Source organism: Podarcis raffonei, chromosome 8 (assembly GCF_027172205.1).
Source record: "Podarcis raffonei isolate rPodRaf1 chromosome 8, rPodRaf1.pri, whole genome shotgun sequence".
Lineage (NCBI taxonomy): Eukaryota > Metazoa > Chordata > Lepidosauria > Squamata > Lacertidae > Podarcis > Podarcis raffonei.
The window spans coordinates 1,641,304-1,666,611 of record NC_070609.1 but is presented as its reverse complement, the minus strand read 5'-3'; the positions used below and the strand labels follow the sequence as shown (position 1 = coordinate 1,666,611).

The window sequence follows — 25,308 nt, the reverse complement described above, 5'->3', positions numbered from 1 at the left end:
TGAAAATCCTTTATTTCGGCTGCTGATCCCTTATTTTCAAATCTGTAAGTTGACAGCTATGGATTAAACGAGGAGGTGGGGAGAGCCATGTCCGCTGCCTTGAGCTATACTTGAAATGCAAGGTAGAATGTAAATGCAATAAATAAACTAACACAATGTCCCCCCAGGTCTGAATTGAACACTTGGTACAGACAGAATCTGTTCACTGAGAAGATGAGGCATTAAGCCATCGGGTTTGCCAGCAATGGAGACAAAACACTGATGCGCAGAGAGGATTGTTCTCATTGCACAACTTTTATTCTTGCGTTTAGAAAACAGAGGGAGTGTTGGGAGAGGAAGAGGCACAGGCAACTGGCAAATTTTTGAGGCAAGGGTTTCTCTCTGCAATCCGACAGAAAGGCAACCCTCCCCCTCCCTGTCTTGGATATCTTTTTTAAAAAATAAAAATCAAAGGCACACATTCTCTTCATCTGGCTGGAACAGCTCTTTCACCAGGTCCCAGTGGAACAGACAGCGGGTGATCCTTTTCCCACAGCTGCTCGAATTTTCAAAATTAGACAAATTTACAAAAAATAATGATAATCCAATGCAGGACAAAACTCTCCTCGTGATCACCCATTCTAAGCGGGGTGCATCAAAACAGGATGTTGGAGTGGGCAGGCGTAAAAAAATATTTTTATTTGGACATTCCTCCAGGGCTGGTATCTGAAAAATCCGGACTTGAGAACTGTTTGATTTCAAAGAACCACGTTCCGAAATTCAGCACTAGAGGCAGATACTGGGGGGGAAATTCTCTCCAGGTTAAAAATGGGAAGGCACCAAACAAAACTCTTTCACCAGTTTTCTGGATTCCCAAGTTGGGAAAACTCTACTGTAATACCAAGTAGGGCCACTAGAGGGTGATAGAGCAACATGTTCAAGGAAATCTGTTCTAGGAATACTTATCATTCAAGGCACAATATATATATAGAGAGAGAGAGAACCAGTTGTCTTTCTACTCTTTTATTCCTTCAAAATGCATGCATAGAAATTGCATATGTATTGCAAGTATAGAGCTTGGGGCGGGGGGAGTCTGCATGGCAGTCTAGTCTCCATGCAATTTGCAAAAATAAAAAAAGGGTACATTGTTTTTAAACTGCCAGGAAGACTGTGGTTGCACAAAGCAAACATTTCGCAGTTGCCCTTGGGCAGAACCAGCTGTTTCTTGATTTTTTAAAATATTTTTTAATAAACTGCAAGCCTCTATAACTGGCGTTCCTTAAATAGTTTTGGGTGGACTTCGGCTGCTACTGACCTATTGCTTTTGAAATTGCATCCATGCAAAGTGCTACAGGGGCTCACTCCCCGGTTTATAAATGGGGGGGGGCGATTTCCTTCATTTGTGGGGTGCGTGTTGTTGCCTTCACATCAGTCTAATCCGACTCCCATCACAACACTCCTGGCCTAACTTGCCCATAACAAATGGAGTTAAAATTGCAGATAACAGGAAGCGATGGATTTTTTATTCCTGCATGGTTCTCAAGGATTAGTGGGGGCAAACTCCAGCCACAATGCAGAATTCGCACACGGGACACACGCAACCGCCGTTGCGATCTTGCCACCAGCCCAGACCCAGGTCCCCCAAGGAGAGCTGTGGCTTTGCTAGGGGTCAGAATTTCATATTCAGGCCCTCTCAGCTGTCCAGTTCCTGAAATGAAGGCAATTGTTCCGTTGTGAAACTATAGTGAATTATAGAATCTGCACGGGCACCGCGGTAAACCGAGCCAGCCTGGGGAAAGGAAAAGCAAATACCACGGCAAACTGGAGGCTTCTTTCAAAAAGACACCCATCCGCTGTTAGTAAACAAAACAGTTAACGTAAATCTGTATTAGCAGTTGCTTTTCTAATGGAGGTTAAAAATGCAAAATAAAACAAACATAGTAAAAGGGCCCCCCTGTTTTTTTGCTTTAGCAAAGGGAGTGGAAGAGAAATTGGAAAAAAGAAAAGAAAGGGATTTATTATAGACTGTCCCGCATCGCAGGGTGGACTGATGGGCAGATGTAGCGTGGAACTTCTAAAAACAGTCCTGAATGGGCTCGGTGATGTCGGAGTGGGGGGAGCGCGATCCCACAGGCGGGCCGGCCTTACGAATACATAGTCAGCTGCAGCCACTGGGGAAAAGAAGAAGAACATCACTCTCCACATCCTCTCCAAGTTTCTAGTCCACATCTTCAAAGCATCTCACCAGCCCAACTCCTTCCCCATCTGCATCTCTCGCTCTGACCTCGCTACTGTGATCCACGCGACGGTCACCTCCAGACTGGATTATTGTAGCTAGCTCTACGTGGGGCTGCCCTTGAGACTGACCCAGAAACTCCAGCGGGTGCAGAATGCCATGGCGAGACTCCTTACGGGGTCCTCGCTGCGAGATCACATTCACCCGGTGCTATACCAGCTGCACTGGTATGACAATATTTTGGAGGTCCCAATTTGCAAGGTGGTTAGACTGGTCTCAACTAGGGCCAGGGCCTTTTCAGTACTGGCCCCGACTTGGTGGAACGCTCTGTCCCAAGAGACTAGGGCCCTCCGGGACTTGACATCTTTCCGCAAGGCCTGCAAGATGGAGCTGTTCCACCAGGCCTTTGGCCAGGGCACAGCCTGACTCCCTCCTTTGGCAATCTTCACAGAACTTTAGCCTAATGGTTGCCATCAATTTGAGTTGAATTAATTTTATGATGAAATGATTTTAGAATGTTGTACTATTTTATTGTTGTTAGCCGCCCTGAGCCCGGCTTCGGCTGGGGAGGGTGGGATATAAATAAAAATTATTATTATTATTATTATTATTATTATTATTATTATTATTATTATCATCTCTCCATCTCCTGCAAGCTGGTGTGCTGCTCCCCTATCCTGCCCCATATCTCCCCGTCTCACCCACAGGCTGTTTACGCCCCAGCATCTCCTCGTTCTTGATTTCCCTCCTTGGAAGCAGAGCTCACGGCAAAAGCTTTTCCTGAGCCGAACTGTAGCAAGTTTGCCTCCAGCAAATCAACGGAAGACTCAGTTGCTCCCTTCTCTTTCTGCTGGGCCCAGGAAAATAAGCCCCATCTGCACCGCGCATTGAAAAAGGTGTCCCACTGCTCTGAAATGCCATAGATTCCCCCAGGGAATCCTGGGAACTGTAGTCTGTTAAGGGTGTTGAGCATCGTTAGGAGACTCACAGAGCTACAACTCCCAGAATTCTCTGGGAAGAGGGATTGACGGTTCGACCACTCTGGGAACTGTAGCTCTGTGACGGCATTATTATTATTATTATTATTATTATTATTATTAAAATTTTGTTAGTTGTTTTATCTTGCCCAGGGCAACCCAAAGCGACTTACAACCAGCCAGACAATCGGCCCCACATAAATACATTAAAACCAAGAGGAAAGAGAAATACATTAAAACCATCTCACCCCACAGATAGTTTAAGGCCAAAGGCCTGGTAATAAAGGAAAGTTTTCAGCTGGAACTGTAATGAAGGTGCCAAGCGAGCCTTCCTAGGTAGGGCATTCTACAAACAGGGAGCCACCACAGAAAAGGCCTGTTTTTGTGTTGCCATCCTCCAGACTGGAGGGGTCTCCTAAGGACTCTCGGCAGCCATAACAAACTACAGTTCCCAGAATCCCACAAACGGTGAAAGATTCTGACTGAACATTAGTTAGAATGTCCCAATGGCAAGAGCCGTTTGAGAATGGACCAGACTCTCTCGGGTGGTGATATACTGTATTTTTCGCTCTATAAGACGCACCAGACCATAAGACGCACCTAGTTTTTGGAGGAGGAAAACAAGAAAAAAAATATTCTGAATCTCAGAAGCCAGAAGAGCAAGAGGGATCGCTGCGCAGTGAAAGCAGCAATCCCTCTTCCTGTTCTGGCTTCTGGAATAGCTGCGCAGCCTGCATTCACTCCATAAGACGCACACACATTTCCCCTTACTTTTTAGGAGGGAAAAGGTGCGTCTTATGGAGCGAAAAATACGCTATTCTCCTTCATTGGAGGTTTCTAAGCAGAGGTTGGACGGCCATCTAACAATAAATGCATGCGGTCGTTTTTTGCTTGGCTCATTCCTTAGCAACCCTAACTCTTCTGTCCCCAAGATCTTTGGATTCTTGCTGGGTTTCCACACTCTGCGGATTCCTCCTGCTCAGCTCCCTTGCCCTGGAGTGGAACAAGAGTCAGACGTTCTCCTTACCTCCTTCAAGCTCACACGGATCTGCCCGCTTCCATCCCTGTCCAGAGATTTGAAGGCACCTGAAAGCAGAACAGATACGATACGATAATCTTCATTGTCATTGTCCCATACAGAACAATGAAATTGAAAAAATCTACATCAGACATTCAGAAACCAACAAGCCAGCTATCCCAGCTATCCCATCCTGGTTAGCCCCCTAAAAACTCTGAGACCCCATAATTAAATACAATATACTCCCACAGAGACTACCTTACACTGCGTTTAGAACCAAAATCGCATTTGGATAGAAACTGTTTCTCAGGTGGCTAGTCCTAGTCTTTATAACCCTGGACCTTCTTCCAGAAGGCAGAAGCTGAAAGAGATCATTTCCGGGGTGCGCACTATCCTGCGCTATCTCTGCAGCTTTCTAATGGCACCTGGAAGCGTAGATTTGATGCAAGGTGGGAAGAGTGCACCCAATTATTCTCTCCGCAGTCTTTACAACCCTGGACAGCATTGTTTTTCCCCTGACTGTGCAGCTCCCAAAACACACACACAGACCATAAGTTAATAAAGTGGTACCTCTGGATACGAACGGGGTCCATTCCAGATCCCCGTTCGCATCCTGAAGCGAACACAACCCGAGTCCCTGCGTCTGCGTGTGTCACGATTCGCCGCTTCTGCGCATGCGCGTGACGTCATTTTGACCGTCTGTGCATGCACAAGCGGTGAAACCTGGAAGTAACGCGTTCCGTTGCTTCCGGGTCGCCATGGAGCGCAACCCGAAAGCGCTCAACCTGAAGCACATTAAACCCGAGGTATGACTGTATCATCACGGAAGGACGTGGTTCTGCACTCAAGAGCCATAGCCTTGAAGTCCGGGGATCAGCCCAGGCCATGTTGACATTCGCACAAGCGGGTGCAAGGACTCCCGTGAAAAGGCAGCCAGCCTCAGGGAGGGGTCACCAGAGGCACCCTAGCCGAAACCGGCAGCTGCTTGAGACAGCTGTTTTTGGAAAGGAAACAAGCCACCCACAAGGGACCCCTCTGGCAGAACCCCCGGCGACGCCGACTTACGAAACATGGCGTCCAGGCGCACCAAACAGCTGATGAAGTTGTCAAAGTCCATGTTCCCGTTCTCATCCGAGTATCTGCGCACGATCATGCTGTACAGCTGCTCATTCAGCCGGAAGCCTGGCAAGAAAAGGGGGGAAATTGGAGGGACAGCTCTTCTATTATTATTATTATTATTATTATTATTATTATTATTATTATTAATTGTTGTTGTTGTTGTTGTTTAGACTTTTCAAGTTTATAAATTTCCTTAGTTTTACAATCAATTTAACATTTCAAAGTTTGACTTCCTCCCCCTCTTTCTGTGGTTCCTTAAATTAATAATTATTAATTAATAATAATAATTTATTTATACCCCGCCCATCTGGCTGAGTTTCCCCAGCCACTCTGGGCGGCTCCCAATCAAGTGTTAAAAACAATATAGCATTAAATATTAAAAGCTTCCCTAAACAGGGCTGCCTTCAGATGTCTTCTAAAAGTTGTGTAGTTCTTTACTGTAGTTCTTTGTGTAGGTTGGCAACCCCCCCCCAACCTATACATAAATTCCTGCAACAGCCCCAACAGCCTAGCTCTAGGCAGGATCCATTTGCAGAAAGGGCCCCACGCCTTTCCGATCAGCCCTCCCCATGATGCAGAGATTTCACTCGTGATCCCCTAAAAGCCATGTTCACACTGTCCATTGAAAGCCATTAAATACCACTTTGAACACCCATGGCTTCCCGCAAAGGATTCTGGGAGCCACCAATTGTTCAGGGTGCTAGAAGACCCCAGTTTCCCCTGCCAGAACTCTGGTTTTCAGAGTAGTGTAATGATCAACCAGTGCCGGATTTACGTATAAGCTGAACAAGCTCTAGCTTAGGGCCCCACTCTCTTGGGGGCCCCAAAAAATTAAAGGAAAAAAAACACTTGGATGTACATTTAGAAAATATAAGATAAAAAACAAATAAAATAAAACCTACCTACAGCAACTGTGTTTTGTGTTGTGTAGGCTCCAGTGATGTAAGTCATGGGCCCCGCCTGCTCGCCTGCTCCCTAAAATATCACCAATTTGCTCCTTTCTATATATAGGGTGCCTACATTCTGCTATTTATCATTATTAGTTTTTTGCATCATGTATTTACACCTCTTATTATTTCATATTATAGCAAGTTTCTAGAGACTAGATTATGAGTGTTAAGTTGTGGGTGAACATATCAGACGACACAGCGATTCTTCAAACAGCTCTTGTTTATTCACAGGCCAGAACAGAACTGAACTGAAGGGTTCAGCCAGCCTGTTTATATAGAGCTCCACTACAACGCAACAGTAACCACTTTCTGTAACTATCCAATCACAGACCGTCACTTTCAATCCCTTATTTGCATATGTGGAACTGAGTGAAAACTATCTACAGTATCCCCCTGCTGGCCCAGGGTGAGAACTTCAGTACATAACTCCGAGTCTTTGTAAATTGTGTTTCTAAAGGAACTTTTGTTATAGCCAAATGCCAGTGCGTTTGCCATGGCTGTTTAAAATGACATCATAGTGCTTTAAATGTATGGTGTGGATGGCGTTTTTTGGGTAACCAATCACGTTTGCCCCTTACCTGCTGCCTCAAAGGCTCCTGGGAGTTCGCTGCTGCCGATGGTCCCAGATCGATCCGTATCAAATTGCTTGTAGATACACTGATGTCCGGACAACCCCAAAATAGGGGGTGGGGAGGAGAGCAAAAAGACAGGTAAGGCAAGCGGGACAGCTAAACGGAATAATGTCCTCACCAACCCAAGACTCCACAACAGCCCAGGGTGGATAAAAATCCATGATTTCTTTAAAATAAAATTTTAAAAAATCATATTTTTTAAAATTTAAATCGGATTTTAAAAACAAAGTGCTTTTGGAGGAAAAATCTTTCTAAAGATACTTTTCTGTTTAAGTTACATTATAGTCCAAAGGCTATTCATCAGGAAATAAGGATTTGTTTTAAGTTTTTCATGTGTGTTAAAACTCAGTCTAAGCTTTTTTTAAAAAAATAAGTCATTTAACCACATCGGTTAACAAACATGGATACATATGCGATAACATTATTGTTTTAGTTAGATAATTTGTTTAAGTTGTTATTAAGGAAATGATTGTTTTTCTCCTTCCAATGAAGTACAGCAGAAAAGTTGTCCAAATCAATTTGATTTAAATCAAATCCACCCTGCCACAGCCCCATCCCAAAAAAGGAGTGTGCTAGATGCAAAAAAATAATAATTTCATTTTACCTGCCACTTCTTGATGTTGTTCCAGAGGTACTTGAATTCCTCAAAGCCCAGTTTCCCGGTTGTGTCGCTCTGCAAAGGGCACAGTCAAGGAGCAAAAAGCCACAAGCACCACAAAAATCACACATCCGCTGTTTCGTTCAGAATATTTTTTTTCTTGTTTTCCTCCTCTAAAAACTAGGTCAGCGGCTTTCTTTCAACACCCCCTTCCCTTTTTCAAAAAAAAAAAAAAGCACAATCTGCTTTTCCCCCCTGGGCAATTCAGTTCCAGGGACCACACATTCGCCCCATAAGACGCACAGACATTTCCCCTTACTTTTTAGGAAGAAAAAAATGAGTCTTACGGAGCGAAAAATACGGTGTGTGGGTGGGTGTGTATATATGAATGCAGAGGGAGCAAAACCCAGACCCAGATCCCCAGCTGGCAAGAGGATACGTCCATGACGGCCACCATGCTGCGACAAGTGTCAATCCCAAAGCCATCCGTCTTCAAGTCCGGATCTGGAAAGGAAGAGGCAAAAGGGGGTGAAACCAAAGGCGGAATCAGAAGCCGGAAGCGCCATCCTGTCGGGGGGGGGGGACGGGACTTGGCTGTGGGGACCTCATCCTCCACTAGCTCCAGTCAGCATGACCAATGGTTGGAGTGATAAGGGTTAATAGGTACTGAAATAATAAATATGAGACACTCCCATCAGTACTGGCATTCCACCGGCTCCCAATACCACCCCTATAGGCCCCAAAGGAAACTAATCTTCCACTTACGCCGGGTCACCACTTTGTTGAGAATGTTCATGAGTTCTGTGGCGCTGACTTCCATGTCCTAGGACAAAAGAAAGGGAATGGCGTCGGCTGCAGTGCAAAAGGGAAAGTTCAGAGCCTAGGGAAAGTTGTTTTGCATTTCCCATGTGTGTTTTACTCAGACGTAAGGCCCACCGAGTTCACAGAGAAAACTGCAGCGGAAATTGCAAGAGATGTCAACAATAGAAAAATGGCAGGTGAAGATGTTGGACTTTTTGGAGCTGGCCAACCTGACTGGAAGAATCCGCGACCAGAAAGGAGTATCAAGAAGATTGGAAGAAATTTAAAGAATATTTAGCTAAATACTGTAATATAAGATAAATAGAAAATTCTTGGAAGAAATTAATAGGCTTAGGAGTAGAATAAGAATATGCGCTAGTAAATATTAATGATTAGAATATCAATAAAGGAGAAGAGGTTAGTAAATGAAAGGAGTTAATATCATTAGAAATATGAATTTGGAGAACTGCTAAAAAGGTGATATAATGAAATTCAGTTAGAGGGGATTTGAGGAAGTCAGTTTTCAATGTAATGAAATTAGGGATTTGAAGTAATAAGTCCTTTTTGTGTCTTTTTTCTCTCTTTGTTTTGTAATGTTTTTCCTTTTTCCTTGTGGTAAATGTGAAAATCAATTTTAAAAATTGGGGAAAAAAACCAACAAAATAAAACCTGTAAAAGAAGGGTCGGAGTCCTGGTTGGTTACTCACGAGCAACCACCATTGCCATCTGACACATCAGGCTAGTCCTCAGTGTTTACGGAAAGGCTACTGGGGGGGGTGGATAGAGAAAAAAACACTCACGTCTCCCGCCAGCTGCACAAAGAGCTTCCGGAACTGCCGCTGTTCTTCGCTTTCGTTGGCTTCGATGTTGGAAAAGTGGCTGCGAGGAGGCTGAGAAGAGAGAAACAGAGAAACACGGAATTGGACATGGGCGGTAGTTTGGAGGGAGAGAACTTGTGCAGGACGTCCAGGGTTCAGTTCCTGGAGGACTTCAGGAAATCTGCGCCTAGAAAGTTTGAGAGCAGTGTAGGCCGGGGGGGGGGGACGGGGGACGGACCCAGCCTGCCCAATTCTATTCAATAAAATTCCAGGTGGTGGCCAAAATCAAACTTTGGGCAGCTTCCTGAATCGGCAGCCCAGTATCCTGTCTCCAGCGCAAGCGGCAATGAATGCTGCGCAGCAAGAAAAATGGAAGCGACAGGAAGCCAGCCGAAATAAAAAGTCTACATGGATTGGAGAATCTTTAAAGAATATTTAGAAAACTATGGAATAAAAGGAAACATCTTGGCAGAATTAGACTGATCCCTGTATTGTATAAATATAAGTTCGTAGGGAGGTAAAAAGAAATTATATAAGGAATATGTAACTGTGCGGTATAAAGTAATGGGTAGACAAAATACAGTGAGATTGATTGGAAGTCAGTTTTAAATTTCTTTTCTATAAATGTTATAACTGTGTTCAATACCAGGAATATATATGACGATAATTATATTAATCTTCTTATAGTGTGGTGGTTGGTTCGATTTTTCTGTTACTTGTTTGTTTGGTTGCATGTTTGTTTACTTGTATGTACATCTGTTTTTCATAAATGTATTTATTTTAAATTAATAAAGATATATTTTAAAAAGAAAAAAGGGGGGGGAAAGAAAAAAAATGGAAATGAAGGACTTACCGGAGGTTCTGGGTTGTACTGAGCGGCTGCTTCACTGATGGACAGCAGGCATGGAGGAGAGAAAAGATAAACGTGATCAGTGGTGGGTCTTTCAAAGCATCGCCATGGAATGGATGGTTCAATACAAACCCTGCTGAACTGGACTACAATTCCCATCAGCCCCAACTGAGGTTTCCCTGGGCCTCACCCAAAAGCTATATCCTGCTCTTCCAGAATTCATAGAGGTGTTCATAGAATCAAAGATCCGTAGAGTTGGAAGGGACTCCCAGGGGTCATCTAGTCCAACCCCCCACCCAACCTCTGCTTAAAAACCTCCAAGGAAGAGGAGTCCACCACCTCCCAAAGGAGACTGTTTCACTGTCGAATGGCTCTTACTCTCAGAAAGTTCTTCCTGATGTTGAGTCGGAATTTCCTTTCTTGTAACTCGAAGCCATGGGTTCGAGTCCTACCGTCCAGAGCAGGAGAAAACAAGCTTGCTCCATCTTCCATGGAGGTTGGGTGGCCATTTGTCGCGTATGATCTAGGGGGTTGGACTAGGTGACCCTCGAGGTCCCATTCAACTCTACAGTTCTATGATACTCTGTGTGTGTCTTTATTTCATAAAGTACCATATTTTTCGCTCTATAGGACGCACCCGACCATAGGACGCACCTTGTTTTCTCCTGCCGCTTGGCTGAAGGGGCGCTGCGCAGAGAGGGGGAGATTTTTTTTCTTGTTCTCCCCATCTAAAACAAGGTGCATTCTGTGCATTCAAGGTGTGTTCACTCAAAGCCTCCGGAGCACAGTGGGAGTTCCCGCTGCGCTCTGGAGGCTTCAGGCGGCTACCTTGGAAGCCTGGAGAGCGAGAGGGGTCGGTGCGCACTGACCCCTCTCGCTCTCCAGGCTTCAGTGAAGGCAACCCGAAGCCTCTGGAGCGCGGCGGGAGTTCCTGCTGGGCTCCGGAGGCTACAGGTTCCTTTCGACCTGCTCTTTGGGGCTGGCGGGGGGAAGCCCTGCTTTCCCCCACCGCCAGCCCCAAAGACCAGGTCGGGGAGCAGTGTGAAGGCGGCGAGCCGCCTTCCCGTTGCCCCCTGAGCTTGTGGGGCTGGCAGTGGGGGGAAGCGCTGCTTTCCCCCACCACCAGCCTCAAAGATCCCTGAAGCCTTTGGAGTCCAGCGCAAGTTCCCGCTGTGCTCCGCAGGCTTCGGGTTCCTTTTGCTGAAGCCGGGAGAGCAAGACTTCAGCAAAAAGAACCTGAAGCCTCCGGAACGCAGCGGGAACTCGCGCTGCGCTCCGAAGGCCTTCAGGCAGCTATCCCTGAAGCCTGGAGAGCGAGAGGGGTCGGTGCGCACTGACGCCTCTCGCTCTCCAAGCTTCAGTGAAAGCAACGCGTAGCCTCTGGAGCGTGGAGGGAGCGCTCCCACTGCGCTTCGGAGGCTTTGCGTTGCTATCGCTGAAGCCAAGGAGCCTGCATTCGCTCCATAGGACGCACACACATTTCCCCTTCATTTTTGGAGGGGGAAAAGTGCATCATATAGAGCGAAAAATACGGTATATACATCGCTTAATTGTTTGTTTGTTTGTTTGTTTTTAATATGGTTTACAAAACAGCAAAACCAAGTAACAATGTAAAGTACAAAGTAACAAGTAACAAAGAAAAGTAAAAATGATACTTTGAAAGAGGCATCCCCAACCTTCGGCCCTCCAGATGTTTTGGACTACAATTCCCACCATCCCTGACCACTGGTCCTGTTAGCCAGGGATTGTGGGAGTTGTAGGCCAAAACATCTGGAGGGCCGCAGGTTGGGGATGCCTGCTTTAAAACATACAAAAAGTAGAATATTAAAACAGATTAAAATTACTACAACTTTCCACACACCTGGGAAGACTGGTCTAAACAAGGTTTTTACCGGGCATCAAAATGCAAGGAAGAAAAGAAAACAACAGTAACATGTCTCTCTCTGTGTGTGTGCGTGTGCATTTGCAAGTTTTAAACCAAGCTTCTATAATAATAATAATAATAATTTATTATTTATACCCCGCCCATCTGGCTGGGCCTCCCCAGCCACTCTGGGCGGCTTCCATAAAAACCAAAAATACAGTAAAGTATCACACGTTAAAAACTTCCCTGAACAGGGCTGCCTTAAGATGTCTTCTGAATGTCAGGTAGTTGTTTATCGCTTTGACATCTGGTGGGAGGGCGTTCCACAGGGCGGGCGCCACTACCGAGAAGGCCCTCTGCCTGGTTCCCTGTAGCTTTGCTTCTCGCAATGAGGGAACCGCCAGAAGGCCCTCGGCGCTAGACCTCAGCATCCGGGCAGAATGATGGGGGTGGAGACGCTCCTTCAGGTATACTAGCCCTCATGGTCTCAGAGAAAAGCTTGGAATGGTGGGAACATTGCTTTCAGAAAGCTCAGAAGCAGGGCTGACTTGGGATCATCATGCCTCATGCTGTGGCCTTATTTGCATACTGGATAGTTGGAAAATTCCAGGTATGATTCAGCAGGAAAAGGAAGAAATAACTCATTCTCCTCCCAGACCAACAATTCACAGAGAGGTTTAACAGTCAATCCCTCTCAGTGTTAGAAATTCAGATATATAACCTAATCGCCAAATGGCACCTTAGACCTGGGTTACAGTCGCCACAATGGAAAGTCTAGGCTCCTTCCCCCTGAAGATTATTATTATTAATTTTTTAAATACATTTTTATTGGGGGTTTTTAACATATCATTTCCAACAGTCATATAACATAACTTTTCATCTTATACAATATTTTACACTTCCATCAACACCTCTGATGATTTTTCGTTCTTTATCACTTCTTCTGCATTTCTTAATTTCACTATTACTCTTAATTGTCATTAACTAATAATTCTCCTCATAGTCTTTCTTGCAATGTTTCAAATAATCCTCCTTAAAAAACTTCTTGCAGTCCTACTAGTGTAATCTGTTTATTACAATTGCTCTTCAAATAGTTCAAATATTTACTCCAGTCCTCTAAGAATCTCTGATCCTGCAGGTTTCGAATCCTTCCTGTTAATTTATCAAGTTCTGCATAGTCCATCCTCCATTCCCCCCTGAAGTTTATTATTATTATAACTATCACTATTGTCATATATTTACCACTTTATATTTTAAAGAACAAATCTCAAAGAAGTTGACAACACCTTAAAACATCAAATCAGACAATCCGGAATAAAACAAATTCAAGCTTCATAGAAAATATCTCAGATCCTTCTCTTAAGTGACATTCAGCTTCCCCCAGTAACTAGCCTGGTATGCAGAGATCTCCGCAATTTGACCCGTGCCAGTCCCAAAACATGCCCGGCCGATTTCTGTTTCTTCTTCCCAGGGAACTCTGGGAATTGTAGCTCTGTGAGCCGAACAGGGGTCTCCTTACAACTCTCAGCGCCCTTAACGAACTACAATTCCCATCATTCTTTGGGGCGGAGGGAAGCCATGGCTTTCTAAAGTGGTACCATGGTTCTTTATATATATCTGAAGGAGCATCTCCACCCCCATTGTCCAGCCCAGACACTGAGGTCTAGATCCGAGGGTCTTCTGGCAGTTCCCTCCCTGCAAGAAGCCAAGTTACAGGGAACCAGGCAGAGGGCCTTCTCGGTGGTGGCACCCGCCCTGTGGAACACCCTGCCACCAGATGTCAAAGAGAAAAATAACTACCAAACTTGTAGAAGACATCTGAAGGCAGCCTTGTTTAGGGAAGCTTTTAATGTTTGATGTATTACTGTATTTTAATATTTGGTTGGAAGCTGCCCAGAGTGGCTGGGGAAGCCCAGCCAGATGGGTGGGGTATAAATAAATAATAATTATTATTATTACTATTATTATTTAAAGGTAAGGGGTGAGTGTGGCCCCAAACTCCTTCCTCTACTCAAGAGCCCTGGACTTCACCCCCGAGAGTCCAAACTTCAGCAGCAAAGCTGTAAGTGGTACAATAATAACTGCAAACCACAGTATGTTTACCCGGAAAGGAGTGTCCCAAAGTTAAGTGGGACTCACTCCCTAGGTAAGCGTGTTTGGGACAGAAGTCTAACTCTTCTTCTGATGGAGAAGAGCTGGGTTTCATCCCAGCTGCTGGTGGCTGTTTTGCTTGTTGGCCCAGGATTCCCTGCATGCTAGCAAACCAGTCTGACGGTAAACACGAACTAGCCGTTCAGCTACCAGCCCATCTCTGCAAACAGTGGAAGGAAAGGTCCTCAGCTGCAAAATACTGTATTTTTCCGTGTATAAGACGCCCTCTATTTGGGGGAAATAAAAATTAAGAAAATGGGGGGGAAATTGTCCAGAGTTGTTTTTGGGGGGAGGATTGCCCAGAGTTGCGGAGAAAAGCCACCAAACGTCTTAACGCACACCACCACCAGCTGCCAATCACCCACACGAACACCGAAGACAATCTCAGGCTCACGGCAGCAACCAGTCACTCGCCCCCCTCTGCCCTACCGGTGTATAGGACAACCCCAATTTTTAAACATTAATTTCACATGAAAATACAGTGGGACCCCTGGTTGCGAACGGGATCCATTCCGGAGGCCCATTTGCAACATGAGCAGAATGCAACCCACGTCTGCGCATGCGGAGGTCGCCATGGGACACAACCTGGAAACGCTCAACCCGAAGCAAATGTAACATGAGGTATGGCTGTACTCGTCTTATACATGGAAAAGTATGGTACTTTCCAGTGGAGGAGAACTTTGCTTTTCCTTAGTCCTCAGAACACACATAAACCACTTTGGCTTCCAGGACTGGGTAGAAGGAAAAGATGGAGCTGGGAGCCTGCAAAAGTCTTCAGCAACCAGATGTTTTGGACTACAACTCCCATGGCTGTGCTGGTTGGGGGCTGATGGGAGTTGCAGTCCACCCGGTTGGTGAAGGATGGCCTAACCCACCTAACCCCCAACCCAAAGGACAAGGAAGTTTTGCCCAAAGCCCAGCTCCATCTGGAACCTCCTATCCCTGAACTGGTCATTGCATGAACAACTGTTGCCCAAGTTTGGTTTCTTCTTTTTCCTCTTCCCTCCCCATCCTGTTTGCCTTGTGTGCTGTCTATTGTTTTTTTCCAGATTGAAAGATGGCGGGCAGGAACCGTCTTAGAATCATAGAATTGTAGAGTTGGAAGAGACCACAAGAATCATCTAGTCCAGCGGTTCTCAACCTGTGGGTCCCCAGATGTTGTTGGACTACAACTCCCATCATCCCTGAGCTCTGGCCTTCCTAGCTAGGGGTGATGGGAGTTGTAGTTCAACAACATCTGGGGACCCACAGCTTGAGAAAGGCTGATCTAGTCCAACGCCCTGCAAGGCAGGAATCTTTTGCCCAATGTGGCGTTTGAACGGATAACCCTAAGATTAAGAGTCTCATGTTCTACCGACTGAGGCATCCAATTGTCTTGTTTTGACCATCTGCATGCAAGCCACTCTGGAGCCTTTTTGCCTGAGGAGCGGGATTTAAATGCGCTAAATAAATCAATACAGTGGTACCCCTGCTTGTGAACGGGATCCATTCCGGAGCCCCGTTCGCAACATGAGCAGAACACAACCCACGTCTGCACGGGTCGCGATTCGCCACTTCTGCACATGCGCATGATGTCATTCTGAGAGTCTGCGCATGCGCAAGCAGTGAAACCCGGAAGTAACCCGTTCCGTTACTTCCGGGTCACCGCTGGACGCAACCTGAAAAGACATAACCTGAACCAAACGTAAGAAGAGGTATGACTGTAACAAATAAATAAGGAAGGTGAGTTCTGGGGCTGTGGACTTTTGGGACTCAGTCCAACCTAACCCTGCACGCAAAAGTATGCAAAGGTTTGACACTCAGAAGAAGCCATTTGTCTTGAGATTTCTCTCTCTCTCAGCCACACACACACAAACACACACCCCAGAGATAGAGAAAGGGACGTCTGAACACACACACCCCAGACCCAAGTTCCTAAGCAATATTTCATTTCAAAATAAGAAAAAGATCTTGGGGACTGAGCAGATTTGCAAGTTATTCTTTCTGTTCTGGAAGCCTAATCCAAGATGTGTGCAATGTATCAGCTGCGGATTATGGAGAAAATAACTTTGCACGTGCTCAGAGTTCCTCTCTTCTTTCATATCCCTCCTCATTTTTGAGGCAGGGTCTTGGCACTAAAAGCGGGCTCAGGGTCAGACTTTTGACTCAGATGAATCCATCTGCTGCCTTAGTAGCCTAAATAGTGAAATCTCCAATCTCATTAGGAGGGAACGGACATATTTTGATTGCTGGGATCCAGTGAGCACTGTGGCTGGATGGATCCCAGATCGCTGGGCCATTTTCAGGCTGCCCTGCAGGAATTTAAATGCACAGGGTGGCAGACATGGTATAAGGCCATAATAATTTATACCTGCATGCCTCTGCAATAATTTGTGGTGCGTTAGACGATCGGAAGAAAAACTACCACTGTCTTCCCTTTCCGGTTACCTGGTAAGCAGGCAAGTGGCTATTTACAAGCCAGTTACATAAGCAATATAATAAACTCACTAATTGGGGGAAAATGGAAAAAAAGAAATAACACCGACAAAAAGAGAATGGCAGGATAAATTATTTGACTGTACTGAATTGGCCAGACTGACAAGAGGCAATTAGGGGGTCAGTCCAAGCAAAAATTTCAAAAAGAATGGGGAAAACATAGAGAACACCTTAAAAAGCAATCCCCTCAAATTAATAGTTGGACTTGTTTCGATTAACTTCTGCAGGATAATTTATGGTACTCAAGTTAAAAATTATATTAAAAGGGGGGGGGATAACAAACTATGATGGAGACAGTTTACTAAAAATGAAAAGAGAACCATGTAGAGGATGAAGGAAGTCAACTGGAAGAAAGGAAGAACAGAATTATGGTGTGTGTGTTGTTCGCTATTTGTTTTGTATAAGTTTAGGTACGTTGTTGTGGATTATTTGTACAGTCATACCTCGGGTTACAGCCACTTCAAGTTGCGTTTTTTCGGGTTATGGACCGCCGAAACCCAGAAGTACCGGAACGAGTTGCTTCCGAGTTTTGGTGGCCGCGCATGCGCAGAAGCGCCAAATCGCAACCCGAGCATGCGCAGACACAGGTTGCGAACGCTGCAGGTTGCGAACGTGCATCCCGCACGGATTACGTTCGCAACCCGAGCGTCCACTGTATCCTTTTTTTATTTGTTTTTGGTTGTGGTTTTGCTGTTGTTTGTTTTATAAACGTTTGTGCATGTGTTGTAAATAAACTCTTTTTTTAAAACTCACCTGATGGCGCTGATGACTCCTCCCAGGATTCCCATGGCTCCGCCTCCTCCACCGCCGCCACCTCCACCGCCGCCACTCGCCCCTCCGCCACCACCTAAAAACCCGCCAATGACATTGCCAATGTTGATGTTCGCTCCCCCGATCTTGATGTTGCCTCCGCCGCCGCCGCCACCACCTCCTCCTCCGCCAAGGAAGTTTTTGACAAGGAACATTTTCAGAAGTGTTTTCTCTGTTTGGAGAGAAAGTATATAAGATGAGGAATGGGCTAAGATAACGAAAACCTGGGACATAATAATTAGAAAAACATAATTGTAAGCATGGTTTGAAGAAGGGTTTGAACTTGCTGAATTAGATTGGAATAAAGAGGAACACAAAAAAGGGAGATGTGAGGAGGTCAGGACAGAGGGACATGGAATTTTGTAACTTTTTAAAGTGGATTTTTCTTTTTTCTATTTTTCTTTTTTACTATATATTTTTGTTTTTTGATTTTTCTGTGGGCTTTAATTAATGGAATGATCTATGTGAAATGATGAACTTTTTGTTTTGTAAAACTTTAATAAACATTTATTTTTAAAAAAAGGAAAGTTTGTTTAAAACACACACACAAACTTCTGTTTATTATTATTGAAGGGTTTATTATTGAAGGGTGCATATAACATCCTGCAAGAATGGGAGACGAAAGATGAAGAGGTGAAACCAGTGATGATTAAATGGGCACAATATATAGGTCATAAAATTATGTTGGAAGAGTGGGAAAGGTTGTGGAAAACTGACTTAAAATTTACAGATTGTTCCTTGTTGAAAGAAAATTATATGAAGATGATGTATAGATGGTATATAACACCAGTGCAGCTAGGAAGAATGTATAAAACCAACTCAAATGTGTGCTGGAAGTGTAAGGAAAAGGAAGGGACTTTTTACCATATGTGGTGGGATTGTAATGAAATTTAAAAGTTTTGGGAAATGATCTACAATGAATTGAAGAAAATGTTCCATCTAACATTTGTTTAAAAACCTGAAGCATTTTTGTTAGGGATTGTAGGGAAAGACCTGCCAAGGAAATTGAAAAATATTTTCATGTACGCGACAACGGTTGCAAGAGTCTTAATAGCACAAGGATGGAAAAACGAGGAAATCCCGACTAAAGAATTATGGCAAGAGAAATTGATGGACTACGCAGAACTGGCAAAATTGACACACAAACTACAGAACAAGGATAACTGTGGCTTTAAAGAGGAATGGGAACCTTTTACAAAGTACTTAAAGAAACAACAAAACGAACTGGACTCCTTGGCCGGTTTTGAATAAACGCTCACAAACTTTTTATTGATAACAGTCAGTCAGATAAATTAAGGATTTATACAATTTTGTAACATGCAGAGAATAGCATCTGTAGAGAAACCAGAGAGAGGAGCTGAAGGAAGTCTGGGGGAGGGGGGTTATTTTATGGGGAGAGGGAAATAGGGGGGAATTAAGGATGATATGTTTTTCGATAAAATGTTTTGTTGAAATTCCTAATAAAAATATTTTTTAAAACACACATACACATATACAACTTCTGCTGCACAAGATGCACATTGTGGTGTTACGTCGGCCACAAGAGTTGTTACGCGTAAAACACATTTCAGGTCACACCTTGTCACATTTTCTTAATGCTAAGAACCTTAAAATTAGAGAATTAAGCAACAGGTCTTTCTTTTCTTTTGTTAAGGGGGGAGAATTACATAGTGTGTTTTTTTACCAACTTAACACACCCAGCCAACCGAAGTCCTATTGTGTAACGCGAATCTGATTCTGTTCCCAACTCCTGTCCCTGAACTGTTTCCATTCCAATTTGAATAAGAGCTACTATTTAACACTTTGTGCCCAAATTTGTTCTCCCCCCCCATTTCCTCTACCCTCCCCATCCTCATTTTCTTTTGTGCTGTGTCTGTTATATAGTAATCCTGCAGGGAGATATTCTGTTGCTTTTCCTGACTCTGTACAAGCTGCTCTGAGAACCCTTGTGGTTGAAGGAGGGGTATAAAAAAATCTGAATAAATTAAGGGGTAAATTCACACATCTCTGAGTAAGCTTCAAGGAAATAGGAAGAAACCTCCAAAGACTGACAATATAATCCTGTGCCCACAGACTGGGAGAAGGTCCCATTGAAGTCAATGGAGCCCTTTCTTTCTTTCTTTCTTTCTTTCTTTCAGACTCACATTTATAGGATTACACTGTAAAGTACAACACAAAACTGGAATAGATTTCTGGATGTGATGTCTGGAAAAGATTATGCAGCAGGGTGTCCTGCCTTTATTTATAAATGTAAATGGTGTAACACCCACCCATTCAAAAAAAGGGGGGGGAGAACCCCTATGCCTTTACTTCTTTTTAAAACTAAACTATGAGCCTTAATATTTAATGCACATCACTTGGGAAGACGGGTGAACTAATACCAGTGTACTGGAAGAAGCAAAGATCCCAAGTGTTGAAGCAATGATTCTTCAACATCAACTTCGTTGGACCGGTCATGTTGTGCAGATGCCTGATGATTGTCTTCCAAAGCAACTCCTCTATTCTGAACTTAAAAATGGAAAGCGTAATGCTGGTGGTCGACAAAAGAGGTTTAATAACGCTCTCAAGGCAAATCTTTTAAAATGTAGTGTAAACACCAACAATTGGGAAACACTGGCCTGCGAGCGCTCCAGTTGGAGAACAGCCTTGACCAAAGATGTCATGGGATTTGAAGACACTCGAACTCAGGACGCAAGGGAGAAACGTGCTAAGAGGAAGGCATGCTTGGCAAACCCACACCGGGATCAACTCCCATCCAGAAACCAATGTCCCCACTATGGAAGGACGTGTGGATCCAGAATTGGCCTCCACAGTCACTTACGGACTAACTGTTAAACCATGTTTATGGAAGACAATCTTACTTGGCTACGAGGGATCGCGGAAGAAGAAGAAGAAGAAGAAGAAGAAGAAGAAGAAGAAGAAGAAGAAGAAGAAGAAGAAGAAGGGTGCATGTTGTTTTAAATGTCTCCATCCTGTTTTCTTTCCCAAAGAATACTCAAAGAGGTTAATAGTAAAAATTCTGCCTATACCCAAAGGCTAGATATCAGCCTCGTAGAAGCTAGCGTGCCTGAGAATAGTTTCGGGGGGGTGGGGAGAGATTACATGAAGTGGGACCCCTCCTTGCCGTGGGGTGGGAGGTGGGGGTCAAAGGCATAGCATGCAAACAAGGAAGCTGCTGGGTTGCAACAATGAACCCCTCCCTCCACAAACTCTGTATCTATTTTAGACTATTTCATTTTAGACTATTTTAATGCGGCACACCCCCTCCTGGAGGAACGAAAGAGATCAGGGGTTTTAGAAAAGCTCAGGGAAAGGTCTTTAGCCACGCTTGGGGAAAACAGGCTTGACTTAATGGTCACTGTTCAAAAAGGTAATCGTCACTCCCTGTACTTTTCCTGCATTTAATTTCCTACTGTCCTCAACAGGGCCAGATTGAGGTTTGATGAGGCCCTCAGCTACTGAAGGTAATGGGGTACTTTATATGTCCAGCTGTCCTTTGACAACAACAAATTGACGCTGTTTTTTGTGTTGAATAGATGCTAGATGGGCATTGATGGACCTCATGGGTATCTCAAGCCATTTGCACATGTTGCCCTGCAACCAGTTCATGCAGAATGCAGGTACCCTATATATAGAAAGGAGCAAAGCAGTGATATTTTAGGGAGCGGGCAAGCAGGCAGGGCCCAGGACTCACATCATAGGAGCCGACACAACACAAAACACGGTCGCTGTATGTAGGTTTTGTTTCATTTGCTTTTTATCTTGTATTTTGGAAATGTACATCCCAATTCTTTTTTCCTTTAAATTTTATGGGGGCCCTGAGCTATAGCTTGTTTAAAAGTAAAGGGACCCCTGACCATTAGGTCCATTCGTGGCCAACTCTGGGGTTGTAGCGCTCATCTCGCTTTACTGGCAGAGGGAGCCGGCGTACAGCTTCTGGGTCATGTGGCCAGCATGACTAAGCCGCTTCTGGCGAACCAGAGGAGTGCACGGAAACGCCGTTTACCTTCCCGCCGGAGCGGTACCTATTGATCTACTTGCACTTTGACGTCCGTTGCGGGGATTCGAACCGCCGACCTTCTGATCAGCAAGTCCTAGGCTCTGTGGTTTAACCCACAGTGCTCTCCTTATAGCTGTGTCCTCACACAATGGTTAAGACTGAGAACCAGCGCCAGATTTATGTATAAGCTAAACAAGCTATAAGGGACACGGCGCTGGTCCTCAATCTTAACTATTCCCACCCCCTAACAGTGTGCGTCTGTTTGTGTGTCTGCATTTGTGCCTGATTTCATGTGTGTATGTGTGAACCTGCAACTCGGGATAACCCTGCATTCGGGTAGAAATGGACTGGGGTCCAGAAACGTTTCTGCCATATTTGCAGGGGGTTGGACTAGATGACTCCAAGGGACCCCCTTCCCATATCTATGATTCTATGAAATATGCTGGTCTTACAGGCGCCATGAAACTCTTTGTTGGTTTTTGTTTTGTTTAGTTTTTGCATGTTCAACCTTTCCAGAGAAGGGTTATTTGCAAATCTCGTCACACCCGAACAGCGCTAATTCTGGTTTTAAATGTTGCTGGCAAGTATCAGAGGACAAAGAGAGGGAGTTTGGGTGATCAGAAATGTTCCAATCCCATATGGACAAGGAAGGGGCAGCGGGGAGAAAATGCCATTTTTCCTGCTCTAATCACTCCTTGTCCCCACACCTTCCCACAATACTAGATCTATAGTAGATCTAAACAATACTAGATCCGCAGGGCCTGTAAGACAGAGTTGTTCCGCCTGGCCTTTGGCTTGGAGCCAGTTTGATTCCCTCCCCCTCTTTATTTTTCCTTTCTCCTCCTGTGATGAGGCTGCATTTTAATATTTCAATATTTTAATGTTCTATTTTAATCTTGTTTTTAAGTTGTATTCATTCAACTTGTTTTTATTGCTTGTTAGCCTCCCTGAGCCCAGCCTTGGCTGGGGAGGGTGGGGTATAAATAAAAATATAATAAATTATTATTATTATTATTATTATTATTATTATTATTATTATTATTATTAAAACCTGGGAATCCTGACATCCAGCCTCCCCAAACCTAGTGCTGATGGGAACTGTAGTCCAAAACATACAGAAGACACCATGTTTGGCCAGGTGTGTGTGTGTGTGTGCATTACAGTTGGATAAAACTGCTCCGACTTCCTTGGTTACTTCCTTCTCCCCAGCTAGTAAAATCCGTCTTTTTCTTTCCAAAGCTGCAAAGACGACCCAGATACCCCATGTTTCTTCTTTTTAATCTCATTTTCCACTAGATTGTTAACCCCCCCCAAAAAAAAGAAATCACTTAAGAGCAGGACCCTCTAAGAAACACCGCCGGCATTTGGAGAAAGGAAGGCATTTAAGAAATGTTTTTGGAGCACCAGTTTAAAAACAGAAGCTGGAAATGTCCGTTCCAACATTCCTGTCTTGTGGGGTTTTTGTATGTGTGTTTTTGGAGGAACTTTGCAGGCCTAACAGCCTGGCGTGTCTGTCGGGTGGAGTGAAACCGGATTAACTGTCACTGGCTCCTCCTTGGAAGGAACTCTGGGGCGTGTAGTTCTGCGGGCGCTTACGGATCTGCCTGCCAGAGCCTCCAGATTCACGGCCCTGCCTACAGCTCCCAGGGTTCCCTGCAGTTACAAAAAAAGGTTTGATGTTTAAGATGTGGGCAGATCCACCCATTCAAAGAATAGCAAATGCGCATTTAAAGCACATGATTCCCCCCAAAGAATCCTGGAAACTATAGATTCCCTTCACATAGCGACCATCTGCGGCGCCCTGAACCAAACTACAGTTCCCAGCATTCTTGGGGTGAAGACATGCTCTTTAAATGTGCATTGAATATGCTTCAAATGTACGGATCTGCCCTTTGTTGGGATCCTGGGCACGTTTACCTGGGAGTAAGCGCCACTGTGCGCAACAGACTTCCCACCCCCACAAAGAAAAAGGTTTCCTGGAAATTTAAGAATGCTTCGGAATAAAAGGATGGTTTGGCGTGTGTTTCCGCTCATGAAATATAACAAAAGTGGAAGATGGCTGCACCCAAACCTTGAGATCTGGGCCGGGATCCAGACCATTGCAGGAGAGGAAAATGCTCCAACACAAAAGGAACCCTCCCCAGTTCGGAGAGCAGCTCAACACAGACAGCGGGGATCTGTTGACTTTGCTGGATCTGCTATTTTGCAATGGTTTGTGGAGGAGTTTGCAATAGTGTTGCCTAGGAGAGAGAGGGAGAGTGCACAGCCCCATGGCCAAAGGAGCTGTGAGAATCGCAGAATTGTAGATTTGGACGGGATCCCAGGGGTCATCTAGACCAACCCCGGGAAGCAGGGATCGGGGCTAAATTGGGGCAGTTTGGAGCTGGGAAAACACACACAGAAAGAGACATCCCTAGACAAAACTTCTGCAAAGTATTAAATCCTGTGATGTGAATGGATTAGGGTTACCAGATGTCCCCGTTTCCCAGGGACAGTCCCCGGATTTACAAATGAGTCCCCATACAAAATGGATCGAAGTTGAAAAGTGTCCCAGGATTCATTGGGGGGAAAATCTGGTAACCTTAGAATGGATCCCTTACTAGATTATCTTGCTCCCAACATCATATGCGTAGACCCCACAAAGTTCCTGGAACTTTTGAAGGGCAGTTGGGAAGCATCCTTCGTGGAGCGGCCTCGGATCAGGTCCAAGGGCAACAGATCCCAGGAACGGATTCAGGACCCATAACGGAAAAAGTTGGGCAGGAAAGGAAAAGTATTCCCAGTGGAAAATCACCAGATATAGGGGGATCCAAGAAAAAAGAGGGTTGTTGTATCCAACTAAAGCCTACTCAGAAAAACACCCATAAAAGTCAATGGGCCGAGGTGAGTCATGTACATTAATCCCAATGGGTCTACTCTGAGTAGGGTTGACAATGACGACAGCCCGGATTATTTAGGGTGGGTGAGAGAGGAAGATCTCCTTCGAAGGAGAGGAGATGCGTGTGAAAAGGAAGGGCGAGTTTGCGGCGGGGGGGGGGGAGTAGATTACAAAACGGAAACTAATCTCTGAGAGAGCAGGGAGGGATCTAGTGCGCGCCGGATCGTGTCCAAATGGGCTCCAGGGGATTTAGGGGGAGGGGAAATGGACAGTGGGCCAAACGACAAGATTTAGGGCAAGGGAGCCACAGGAGGCCCAGTGGAGGAAGTAGATCCTCCCCGTAGTTATTAATGGGGGGACCGGGATCCACCCGTGATCTCCCCAAGGGATCCACTCCCTGGAAGGGGGAAAAACCCCAGTTGGTGCCCAGAACCAGCCTGCAGGTCCGGATCTGCTCCCCTCTTACCTTGTGGCCGAGGCTGCTGCGGGGTCGCTTCTGCTGCGGGCGGCTCTCCGTCGGGTCCGCTGCGGGATCTACCACGCCCGAGCGAGTCACTGCAGCGGAGCCGCCCGGAGGGCGCCGCGGGGTCCTAGCGCCCGTCCACTAGTCTGAATCCTGTGCTGGTGCAAAGCTTCACCGGTTGAATTTCCGCCTGCCTGCCGTGCCAGAAAAAGAAAAGAGGCAGAACGAGGTTGAGATCGGCGTTACTCATCATCAACCTTTTTATTCGACCGTCAGTCAGAAAAAAGTACATTTGTCAAGACACAGTTAAAACATCCAGGAAGATTTTAGAACTTCGTTGTTGTTTAGTCGTTTATTCGTGTCCGCCTCTTCGTGACCCCCTGGACCAGAGCACGCCAGGCCCTCCTGTCTTCCACTGCCTCCCGCAGTTTGGTCAAACTCATGCTGGTAGCTTCAAGAACACCATCCAACCATCTCATCCTCTGTTTTCCCCTTCTCCTTGTGCCCTCCATCTTTCCCAACATCAGGGTCTTTTCCAGGGAGTCTTCTCTTCTCAGGAGGTGGCCAAAGTCTTGGAGCCTCAGCTTCAGGATCTGTCCTTCCAGTGAGCACTCAGGGCTGATTTCATTAAGAATGGAGAGGTTGGATCTTCTTGCAGTCCATGGGACTCTCAAGAGTCTCCTCCAGCA

At 45.2% G+C, this 25,308-nt stretch overlaps 1 protein-coding gene across 1 annotated transcript; it reads right to left on the bottom strand.

Moving 5' to 3' along the window:
• Positions 1–275: 275 nt before the first annotated feature.
• CAPNS1 (calpain small subunit 1) lies at positions 276–24,747 on the bottom strand. The gene is made up of 11 exons (XM_053401713.1): positions 24,623–24,747; positions 17,222–17,450; positions 9,982–10,015; positions 9,111–9,200; positions 8,275–8,332; positions 7,949–8,013; positions 7,516–7,584; positions 6,858–6,936; positions 5,276–5,392; positions 4,220–4,278; positions 276–2,150 (listed from the first exon to the last, which is right to left on the bottom strand). The coding sequence occupies exons 2-11, from the start codon at positions 17,431–17,433 to the stop codon at positions 2,124–2,126; spliced, it is 810 nt and encodes a 269-aa protein (XP_053257688.1). The 5' UTR covers positions 17,434–17,450; positions 24,623–24,747; the 3' UTR covers positions 276–2,123.
• Between the last annotated feature and the right edge of the window lie 561 nt (positions 24,748–25,308).

Excerpts from the sequence above, each read along its gene's own strand:
- CAPNS1 (XM_053401713.1), bottom strand. The coding sequence starts at position 17,433 with ATGTTCCTTGTCAAAAACTTCCTTGGCGGAGGAGGAGGTGGTGGCGGC. Across the intron at positions 4,279-5,275 it reads GCGCCTGGACGCCATGTTTC|GTGCCTTCAAATCTCTGGAC; the intron begins GTAAGTCGGCGT and ends TTCTGCTTTCAG. Across the intron at positions 2,151-4,219 it reads TCCGTGTGAGCTTGAAGGAG|TGGCTGCAGCTGACTATGTA; the intron begins GTAAGGAGAACG and ends TCTTTTCCCCAG.